Below are 12,500 nucleotides of genomic sequence, written 5' to 3' on the forward strand. Positions count from 1 at the left end.
TTAATTCAATTGAAATTCAAAAGTGTTAGGCAATAATTGAAATTTTCTTTGGAAATTAATTCACAAGTGCCAAACAACAATAAAACTTGAAAAGAATTCTAATTAAATGCAAATTAATTAACAAGTGTTAAATTTAATTAAATGTGCAACGACTAACAAATGAAAATAACTAAGTCAATTAAGCTGTGAATGTAAATGAAAATACAGAAAAATGTGGACAATACCAAAATTTAAAAAGCATTAATCACACAGAACATAAAATAAAAAGGCACACTTCAATAAGAAAATGGACAAATACACAAAACATAAAAATCACTTCAAATGAATAAACACAAAACACAAAAATTTGCAATGTGTAAAAGTGTAAATCTTTTAACTCAAAATTTGTAACCATTAGTTTTTACCAAACCTTCGTAACCATCTGTTATTAGTTGTTACCTAACGTCTGTTCCTATCAGTTATTAGTTGCAACTAATACAAATATAACACACTTTACCTTTCTGGTATACCAATTTCTTTCTTATTTGCTGCAGCTTGTTTCACACTTTCACAAAACCAGGTGCCGTTACAAAACAATGTTTGTTCAGATTCCACAAAAAACACTAAATAATACTAAACAAACTCTAAGAAATATCAAATCTGAATTTACAAATTACAAGTGACCATTCAATAAGTACGAAATCGTTACGTTACTTTAAGATCAAAAGTGCTATGCGATGGAGAGAGAGATAGAGAGAGAGAGAGAGAGAGATGTGAATGGTTTGAGTCTTTAAGCCCGACTGAAAAACTTCTCTCTTACGGAAGCTGGACTGAAGATGGCATAAAATGTTTTGGGCAATAATGCTTCCAGAAGCTTCGAAATCTTATGCAACTTTACATACAAAATGTGTAATGTGCACGTGGCTTTGATCAAAGACATACGCGTACAAGACGATTCTGCTCAACAGACACGTACCCGATCGAAATGGAGGTTGAGCGATGATAATTAAGACTGACATATTTTGATAACAACTCGAAGACTCGAGCTCTCTTATCAAACGTGTTGACAGATTTTGAAAAACAACTCTAGCTTTGAACGGACAAAGATATTCTCTCTCTTTCTACATTCTACGTTATATATTCTTTTACATTATGTTATGCGAAATCTGAATGCACATTTAAGACATCCTATCTCTAAGCTATATAGGAATCTGAAAAAATGTTGCAAAATTCTTATACACAATACTTTATACAGTCAAAGAGGGGAAATATGCATTTTGACAGTAGCAATATAAAATAATATATTAATGAATAAATAAATAGAAATAAATAAAAATAAATAAATAAATAAATAAAAAAATGAATAAAAATACATAAAAAAATAATAATAAATAAAAATAAAATTAATTAAAATAAAAAATAAATAAAAATAAATAAAAAAATGAATAAATAAATAAATAAGATAAATAAAACTAGATAATTATGCAAATAAAAATAAATAAATAAAAAAATAAATAAGTAAATAAAAATGACTAAATAGGACTACGGCAGTGAGGATTTAGCAGGTAATGGTGAGATTGAGATAGTCGTTAATGAAGTGATCATGAAATAGATAGTAAGAGAGAAAGAGAATGTGGGAGTAGGTAAAAGACGAGTTAGTATAGTGTAGTGTCCGTTGTTAACCACTGAGAGGTGAACTGAGGAAAGAGTGTGCTATTGGGAGGGGGGGGGTAAGATTTGAAGTGGAATTAGGGCTATGTTGGCATTTTCTGTTGTTGTGTCTTATGAAGATCGAATAGAGCATTCCGCAGAAGACTTCAACTTGACAAATTGTGTTTGTTACTATTGTGAACTCTGTCCAATATGTAATTCACTTATTGCATGGAACGAGCTCCCACATTATGAAACTCCTAACGGAGTGTTGGACAAGTGCTTGATTGCTATAGTTAGGCAACCGTTTATCAGAATGACTAAGTGAAACAATTGATATTGTAGATCGTAACGATCACTACATGTAAGTAATCATTTTGTAGCTTTTTCGTAACATTTATTTCATCCTTTTATGATTACTGCATAATCTGTTTTACACAACTGAAACTTTTGTGTTATTCTGTTTTCTGCCATTGATGATGGTACTGATATTATAATGTATGCTCTGTGACGAAAACCGAGTTAATTGCAAGTTCCTTGAAAGGAATTTTGAGCGCATTTCTGTGTTACTTTGTTGCATTAACATTGACTGAATTATGTTCTGTGTGTTATTGCCGTTATTTGGTTACTTTTGATATTACCCTGAATGCTTGGAATGCATTGCCGTTGGTTTGATATTGCTCAAATTACCCTTCAATAGGATCTTGTTGCCATTATGTGGCCTGTGTTGCTATTGCATTGCTATTTTGAAGTTGCTATGTTGCATTCTATGATGTTTTGCCATACATTTTTATTCCTATCATGACGAGAAAATCAAACGCAACATTCTGACCAATTTGTTTTTTAGAGCTTTTCGAGTTTGTGACCCTAGTTTCATTGACCAGGAAATTGAAATTTTGACTGGAAGTTTCAATAAGTTATGTTACCCTAAGTTTTTTATAGACAGATGTCTTTCTAGAGCCAGAAGAATGTTTTATAATCCAAGGGAACGCTGTTCCACTGCTAATTTTAAATGCCTTCCCCTTCCGTACAATCATGACTTGAAAAAAGTTTCTAATAATCTTAGAAAAGAAAGATATGGGTATACCGTAGTTTTTCAATACCCTAATACTCTTAAAACGAAAATGATCAAAAACAGTTGCAGAAAACCAAACACCGATGTTGGAGTCTATGCTATAGGATGTAAAAAATTGTGACACATGTTATATTGGTGAAAGGGGTCGTTCCCTGGACCAGAGGAAACGTGAACATGTTGCAGCTTGCCGTTTGGGCAACGTTTACAGCGCCATAGCTAAGCATACTTGGGAATCCGATCATGCCATCGACTTCACGGGAGGAAAAGTTATTTATATGAGTGCGGATAGGACCACTAGGAGAATTGTGGAAGGAGCTCTCATCACTTTGAATGACACCTTTGAGGGGAATACTGGAATACAGAACAATTTACTTTAGAGTGAAGAAATTTGCAAAAGGGCCAGAATTAAGAACTTCAGAAATGTGTACAGCCTCCTTCAATCTGGATAATTGTATATAACCACCCTTCGCCCGTTCCAGAGTCTGATCTACAAACTACCTTTTTGGCTAACAACCCTCAAGATGTCATTCAGGAAGAAGACCGGTGCTTTGTCCCGCCTCGAAGATCACGGCGAATTATGGAAAGGAATACGACCCAATGACTTGTATGCATTTTTTAACCTTGTTAATTTTTTGTCTGTTTGTTTATGTTTATTTGGAATTCTTCACCAATACCATGTCTCATTTGCTTAGTGATAAGTCCACAGGAGGATGGACGAAAGCTTTAAGCTTTGTATATATTTCCTTAAATATATTATATCTAGATAAACAAGGATATTACTGTGGATCCTTCTATTGATTTCTTGGAAGCACAATATAGTGTTTTTATATTGCATGTATATTATATATATATATATATATTATATATATATATATATATATATATATATATATATATATATATATATATATATATATATATATAAACAAATAAATAAGTAAAGAAAAATAACAAATAAATAAAATAAAAATAAATAGATAAGAAGAATAATAAATGAAAATAAACAAAATATATAAAAATAATAAATGAATAGATAAATGTAAACAGATAATAAATAGAAGCAAACAAATAAATAAAAATAAATAAATCAAATTAAATAAATGAATAGATAAAAAACTAAAAATAATCAAATATAAAACAGAAGTAAAGATAAATATATAGAAATAAAATGAATAAAAAAAAGATAAAAAGAAAATAAGAATACAAAAAATAATACATAAATAAAATCTATAGTGTGACGAAGTGCCAAGTATCTGGTTACTACACTTACCATTCATTAACTGATACCTCACAAAAGCCAGCACACCTGAACCCTCCCCCATCACAGGTACTAAACGACTGAATACTCTAAAGGCAACAGTGATCCCTTAACAACTTACCAGTATTGCAGAAAATCAGACTAAGTTCATCAAAACAGGTGTGAGGTAATCTTGTAAGTAATTAAATTAATCAAAGGGCATCACTCCTTCAACAACTTTAAAAGTCTAAGTATTTACCTGATTTCAAAAGTCTAAGTACTTCCCTGGTTCTAAGGCACTTCATGTAAATTGAAGGAAAGCAGATCAATTACCACTATGTTTCTACCTAACATCAATATAATCATAATTAAATGCAAATATACTGGTTATAAATGAAAACACTTATAAAAATTTTAAATACAAAAATTTATTATTCAACTCAAAGTTTATAAGTGAAGTTCACAAAATCAGGGAAAATTACCGTTACCTTAAAACAAAGTAAAGTTTAATTAATTCTTGAATCAATTAAGTAAAATTAAATCAAAATTAATTTATCAGAAAATTCAAGAAAATTAATTCAATTGAAATTCAAAAGTGTTAGGCAATAATTGAAATTTGGAAATTAATTCACAAGTGCCAAACAACAATAAAACTTGAAAAGAATTCTAATTAAATGCAAATTAATTAACAAGTGTTAAATTTAATTAAATGTGCAACGACTAACAAATGAAAATAACTAAGTCAATTAAGCTGTGAATGTAAATGAAAATACAGAAAAATGTGGACAATACCAAAATTTAAAAAGCATTAATCACACAGAACATAAAATAAAAAGGCACACTTCAATAAGAAAATGGACAAATACACAAAACATAAAAATCACTTCAAATGAATAAACACAAAACACAAAAATTTGCAATGTGTAAAAGTGTAAATCTTTTAACTCAAAATTGTACCATTAGTTTTTACCAAACCTCGTAACCATCTGTTATTAGTTGTTACCTAACGTCTGTTCCTATCAGTTATTAGTTGCAACTAATACAAATATAACACACTTTACCTTTCTGGTATACCAATTTCTTTCTTATTTGCTGCAGCTTGTTTCACACTTTCACAAAACCAGGTGCCGTTACAAAACAATGTTTGTTCAGATTCCACAAAAAACACTAAATAATACTAAACAAACTCTAAGAAATATCAAATCTGAAATTTACAAATTACAAGTGACCATTCAATAAGTACGAAATCGTTACGTTACTTTAAGATCAAAAGTGCTATGCGATGGAGAGAGAGATAGAGAGAGAGAGAGAGAGAGATGTGAATGGTTTGAGTCTTTAAGCCCGACTGAAAAACTTCTCTCTTACGGAAGCTGGACTGAAGATGGCATAAAATGTTTTGGGCAATAATGCTTCCAGAAGCTTCGAAATCTTATGCAACTTTACATACAAAATGTGTAATGTGCACGTGGCTTTGATCAAAGACATACGCGTACAAGACGATTCTGCTCAACAGACACGTACCCGATCGAAATGGAGGTTGAGCGATAATTAAGACTGACATATTTTGATAACAACTCGAAGACTCGAGCTCTCTTATCAAACGTGTTGACAGATTTTGAAAAACAACTCTAGCTTTGAACGGACAAAGATATTCTCTCTCTTTCTACATTCTACGTTATATATTCTTTTACATTATGTTATGCGAAATCTGAATGCACATTTAAGACATCCTATCTCTAAGCTATATAGGAATCTGAAAAAATGTTGCAAAATTCTTATACACAATACTTTATACAGTCAAAGAGGGGAAATATGCATTTTGACAGTAGCAATATAAAATAATATATTAATGAATAAATAAATAGAAATAAATAAAAATAAATAAATAAATAAATAAAAAAATGAATAAAAATACATAAAAAATAATAAATAATAAAAATAAATTAATTAAAATAAAAAATAAATAAAAATAAATAAAAAAATGAATAAATAAATAAATAAGATAAATAAAACTAGATAATTATGCAAATAAAAATAAATAAATAAAAAAATAAATAAGTAAATAAAAATGACTAAATAGGACTACGGCAGTGAGGATTTAGCAGGTAATGGTGAGATTGAGATAGTCGTTAATGAAGTGATCATGAAATAGATAGTAAGAGAGAAAGAGAATGTGGGAGTAGGTAAAAGACGAGTTAGTATAGTGTAGTGTCCGTTGTTAACCACTGAGAGGTGAACTGAGAAAGAGTGCTCTTTGGGAGGAGATTTGAAGGAATTAGGGCTATGTTGGCATTTTCTGTTGTTGTGTCTTATGAAGATCGAATAGAGCATTCCGCAGAAGACTTCAACTTGACAAATTGTGTTTGTTACTATTGTGAACTCTGTCCAATATGTAATTCACTTATTGCATGGAACGAGCTCCCACATTATGAAACTCCTAACGGAGTGTTGGACAAGTGCTTGATTGCTATAGTTAGGCAACCGTTTATCAGAATGACTAAGTGAAACAATTGATATTGTAGATCGTAACGATCACTACATGTAAGTAATCATTTTGTAGCTTTTTCGTAACATTTATTTCATCCTTTTATGATTACTGCATAATCTGTTTTACACAACTGAAACTTTTGTGTTATTCTGTTTTCTGCCATTGATGATGGTACTGATATTTTAATGTATGCTCTGTGACGAAAACCGAGTTAATTGCAAGTTCCTTGAAAGGAATTTTGAGCGCATTTCTGTGTTACTTTGTTGCATTAACATTGACTGAATTATGTTCTGTGTGTTATTGCCGTTATTTGGTTGCTTTTGATATTACCCTGAATGCTTGGAATGCATTGCCGTTGGTTTGATATTGCTCAAATTACCCTTCAATAGGATCTTGTTGCCATTATGTGGCCTGTGTTGCTATTGCATTGCTATTTTGAAGTTGCTATGTTGCATTCTATGATGTTTTGCCATTGCTTGAGTTCGTTAGAACTGTGTTTTTCCCATTTTTTATTGCCAATTTTGCATTGATTGAGTTACATTTTTGTACATTGCCTTGGTATTGATGTTTTTGCACCTTTTGCCATTTGTTGAGTGATCACTCCGTACTGTACCTGTATCCGTTCGCGAGCTAGACGAAAATTGCAGGGCTGCTGCATAGCTCTAGGACGCAACGAACCTGCTAGCTAGACATGTTCTCTTACTCCACAATGATTTCCATGTAGCCTACTGTGATGGTAATTGCTTCATAGCAAAGAAAGATAAAGGAAAGGAAAAAAACGCATTTTCGAGAAGTTCGGGCAGCAAGGAGGCTTTCGCGCCCGTGTTGGAGGCGCCTGTTTTCGCGGTTGTTCTGGAATCGTCGGGCGTGTTGTGGAGCATAACACGCGCCAAAGTGCCGGGAGGAACGCAGCGAAATATGATGCAATATTCCTTCGAGAGTCTTCTAAGAAGTTCCAGTAATCTCGGGAGCCTGTGACGTTCGCCGTAGGCTCCGCCCCCAGAGTGCCGTATAAATACGACGGTCGTAGCAGCAGCCGCAGAGATCGTAAAAGAGAGACACCAGTTAGTCACAGAGAGATATCCTCAGTAAGAGCCACAGATCAGATTATCAGTGAGAGATCAGCAGCAGCAGAGATCATCCGTGAGAGATAAGAGAGAAAGGGACCGACGAAGGATCAGAAGAAAAGTTGCTCGAGAGTTGGTTGGATTTTGGTCAAGCCATCTTCAGGAGTGGACGACCAAGTTATCTCGACGTTGAGAAGACTTCAGAGAAGAAAATGTCCTGCTGGAGGTTTTGGGGAGTTCCTGCCTTTCAAGTATCAAGAGTAGACTTTATTTTCTGCAATACGGAGTCAAGAGGACGTGAGCAATCGCCACTCTCCTTTTGTGAAGCCACCGCTTCGAGTCACTAAACCAGCCTGCAAGTATTTGAATTACCTCGCTGTTCCCCCAGTTCATGCAGTGTAAGATTCTGTTTTTTTAGGTAAATAGGAGAAACCATTCTGCATTTACCTTTGTTAGTAAGCTTGTAAATAAACCTTTGTTGTGTTAGTGTTTCTTTCTATATTCGTATCCCCAGTTTCAACTGTTGGTGTTGAAATATATATATTTTTTTAATTTATTTCAAATCGAACCTGAAGTGGATCTCTCTCAGAGGCCGTAACACCTACCTTTTATTCTTTCCCTCTTTTTAATTTTTTTTTCTGTTTTTTTTGAGGGTGGAAAAATAGGTGCACGCTTTTTTTCATGATTTAATCCCGCTTCTCCTTTATTGGAAGGCAAAGTGACACGTATTTATTAATATGGCACTAAGGAACGAGATGGTTCTCGTATTGTTTTACATTTTATTCTTTAGTCCCAGTATGTTATGATAAACTAATTTTTTTATACCAGAACAAATTATGTCATTTTTGTGAATCAAAATGCTAACATAATTGACTAGCCCGGGCAGGTATAAAAAGCCCCTGCACACCGCATTCGTCCTCTTTAAATTCTAGTTATCCCATTAGTTCACTTCGGGTAGAGGGGCTCCAGGTTAACTCGTTCTGTCCCATGCGGAAGGGGGATTGCAAGAGACTTTGAGTGACTTCGGTTACCATGACAATGTACAGTAAGTAATTCTTTCGTATCTTAGCCATCATTGGCTTTAGTGAATTTCAATGTATTTGTGATTAAGCAGTGTTGTATTGGAATCATGTGCCTGTGCTTCTGAAATTTCGTTAAAGTGTAATTTAACCTCATTCTTAGTCAGCCACCTTGTAAATTTGTAAATACAACAACAGATAATTATTTTTTTTAATAAAATCCTAAAACTTTAGAGTGTTTCCATTGAGCTGTCCTTGTGTAAGGGCTGGGGCTTTTCCCTTCAGGTAGGACTATCCTCCGCAGAACACCGAGGCTGAATTAGCGTACTGTCGTCGCAGTATTCGCGATATGTCTTTTGATGGGTTTCTCTGATTGATGTAACAGTTCTGCCCTTGGTTCTTAACTAGTTGAGATACTACGTGAGGAGGTCTAGCAGAGGATTGGAAATTGGAAGTGGTTGCAGAAGGCATACCGGACCAGGATTTATTACTGTCCCTTTCACAAATGAGACTATGACGCCTTCCATTACACAATTTTCAATTTCGTTTGCTACTGCACTGTTTACTACTATGGCCAGAAATGAAGTAATTGAAGCATTTTAGAAAGAAGGATAATTATCGCCATTGTGAAATGAACATGAGACCGAGTGGTGGGGGGGTGGGGAGGTGGGGGTGGTGGGGGGTGGGGGGGTGGGGGGGGTTTGACACCTTTGATCATGATGGCTGTGACAAGTCTTTGCAACGTATCATCTTCGATACTGCGGATGAGAAAGTCTAATGCTTCAAACAATTTGGTTAAAGTGTAATCACATTTCTGCAGAAAGCCTACTACCCTTTGAATACCTGACCCTGTAACAGTGTCTGTTTTATTAGACCAGGGTTTCCCAAAGTGGGTTCCATGAAGCAAGGTCAGGTAAGCTGAAGTTTATCATACATGCTGAGCGCACATCAGGGATTTAACTTGGGAACATGATACTTTCTTATATTTTCCATTAGAATAACTCACCTCCTTATCCTGAGGAAATTTGATTGAAAAATATGATTAAAAGACAGTAGACTTCTTCAATTAGAGTAAATCCTTTAACACTGAAAGCTGAAAGAAAATAGATATCCATAATTTTAGAAGTATTCCTCAAAACTAAGAACCATATCACCATGACACAATGGACTTGAATTAAAATTATGTTGACTTATGCTTATTGCTTACTTATATCAGTCATTATCAAAAAAGAAACACACTTGTTGATATAAATATTTTTTTTTACAGATCTCTTATGAATGTCAGTCTTATTAATACTAATAATTTTAGGTATATTTTAAATCCAATATCATGCAAATAGAAATTACTAGATTGAATGATGTGCACAACTAAATTTATTTTAACGTAATGCAACAAATGTCTCTCCACCCTGTGCAATAGCGGCATGCTGCACATGGTGATTTCGCGAAAGTCCACTCCATGTTCATAGTTCCATGTTCCCTCCGGCCTTTGGACTCAACAGATGTTCGACAAATGATGTCAGTGATCTGGTGCTGGTGGCATTGAGACGTCAGTTGAGAGAGAGAGAGAGAGAGAGAGAGAGAGAGAGAGAGAGAGAGAGAGAGAGAGAAAGCAAACAAGTGACTTGAAATTCAAGAGAAACAAATCTGTGAGAGCAACAACGCAAGTGCTGCGGGGGTGGGGGTGGGGATGGGATATGGTGAGATGGTCGGGTTGGAAAAGTTGTCGCCGAATTCAGAGTGATGATGATTCTGTCCTTGAGAGGCAATGAATGTGTTTTGCTTTTGCTGCCTTTCTCTCCTGCTCTACATACATACATGCATACATACATAACATACATACACACATATAAAGTAGACTTATTATCTTGTGCATGTACACATATCCCTGACATATTTGCAAAAGCAGTCTCCTGTGAAAGCACCAATAACTGCATCAATCATTGCATGAATAGAGCTTTAGATTAGTGAGTCAACGACAAACAGGTCATCTGCAGAGAGAGTGGAAGGTCTTTCAGAATAGGAGAGAGAGAGAGAGAGAGAGAGGGGGGGGGGGGCGAGGGGGGGCGCGTGAATGGAACTGACATGTACCATTGAGACCTTTATTATAACTTGATTTAAGATCTTACAGCCAATCTCAGTTCTGTTCTTCATTTCTTTTCGTGAAGGCATAACTCTCTCTCTCTCTCTCTCTCTCTCTCTCTCTCTCTCTCTCTCTCTCTCTCTCTCTCTGATTATTTTCGAAGAAATGAAGAAAACATTCCGTTGTAATAAACCTTTTCACTTTCTCTACATCCTGTGATTTATGCTTAATAATTTTGGTGGAAGATAAGTGATGAAAATCTAACGATGTTCGTATTTATTTATGGATTAAGCAAGTTGCTTCTTCCCTTCTCTTAGAGAAGATTCCATGATAATTATGTTAGAACTCAAAGATATGATGAGTTATCATTCATTTGTTTATATATATGCATGCACATAGACACACACACATATATATAGGGTTGTATCAAAAGTAGGTATTGTCAAATTAGATAGCCTTATTCTCAGTAAGATATCTAAGATTCTCAACAATGCATCATTGTTTTTTTCATAATTGTTTAAGATTGGCCTTAGTCTTATATTTCATTTTACTCTATATAACTTTACAAATGTCAATCTAAATTATTTTATGTCATTTCATATATTTATTACTTTTTCATTTCATTAACTTCTTTGCCTTCAAAGTTGTTACTAAAAATGTTTGGATCTTTTACATGTATTCATTTCTAATTCTCCTTATTCATTTCCTTTCCTTCATTTAAAAAAATTAAAAAAAAGGATTTGAAAAGGATTCAATAATAGAAGAGGTACTTAAATAACATGCATTTATTGTTGAAGTGTCACATGGAGAGTAACAAATCTGTGTTATGTCAGATATATCCTATAAACACAGAGTGTATATTAAAAGGTTATATTAATCTCTATGAAATAACATTTGCATAGCACAAAAGTATTGTATATCCTCAGAGGTTTACATAGAACAACATCAATGAAGTGCATCAGAGTAAGTCAAGCAAAAACACTGTAAGCAAAATCCAAATGAATGAATATTATAACATACAGTTATCTAATAACAGCATAGATTTCATCCTCAGCAAAGCAATACCATTATCTGAAGGGATGGAAAGGATAGAAGGAAGGAAGGAAGGAAGGAAGAAAGAGTCCTACAGACATTATTCACTAGAAACGAAATCGGTCATTTTTTGTCAACATTTGAAGGATTATTCAGGGTTATTCTGCCTCACACAGATCAACCTAATGTTGAATCCTGGTGATTACAATACATATTGACAGTAACCCAAGGCCGTATCCGAGCACTTATATTGATTCACAGTGTACAAATGAGGAGAAGAAAAATTCCACATAATGTAGCCACAACGCCTTGCAGGGTCTGTTGGGCGATGACCTTCCTCCCAGAGATCCTCTTGTAGAGGGAGTCCGCTCTCCAGCCAGTTCCCCTCGTACACTCCTACCCAACCACCTTCCAAAGCCAAGAAATTCAGAAATTTTATCAGTATGAAGAAAACTTTGTCAATTAATCAAAATATTAAGGACAATTATTATGGGAAATGCTATGTTGTTAATATGAGATTTTTCATTATTTCAATTAATATCTCATGAATATATTTCTTGGGTGACCGCTAACTACTAATATTTTTAATTGCTTAAATATATAATATATATATATATATATATATAATATATATATATATATATACTATATATATATTATAACATATATATATATATATATATATATATATATATATATATATATATATATATATATATATATATATATATATATATAATATATATATAAATGAAGGCTGTAACACGAGAAATGAAAGAAAAAAGACTTTTGAACAGAAACTGTTCTATAAAGATGTTTGTCGTTGTGGGAGAATTTCAAGGTAGATTAGTTCATAATAGGAGGTCGGGG

General features: G+C 33.7%; 2 protein-coding genes across 2 annotated transcripts in view; both read right to left on the reverse strand.

Annotated features, from left to right (window-relative positions):
• Window positions 1-12,500, reverse strand: part of LOC135204721 (zinc finger protein OZF-like) — a 459,750-nt gene that overhangs the window by 233,524 nt on the left and 213,726 nt on the right. The window lies entirely within an intron of this gene.
• The window catches only part of LOC135204536 (fibrillin-1-like), an 11,912-nt gene continuing 10,780 nt past the window's right edge, over window positions 11,369-12,500 (reverse strand). The window contains exon 9 of the mRNA XM_064234700.1: window positions 11,369-12,038. Coding sequence (XP_064090770.1) covers window positions 11,833-12,038 — 206 coding nt within the window. The 3' untranslated portion in view covers window positions 11,369-11,832. The remainder of the gene's footprint in view (window positions 12,039-12,500) is intronic.

This window comes from Macrobrachium nipponense, chromosome 47 (assembly GCF_015104395.2).
Source record: "Macrobrachium nipponense isolate FS-2020 chromosome 47, ASM1510439v2, whole genome shotgun sequence".
In the NCBI taxonomy this organism is placed as follows: Eukaryota; Metazoa; Arthropoda; class Malacostraca; order Decapoda; family Palaemonidae; genus Macrobrachium; species Macrobrachium nipponense.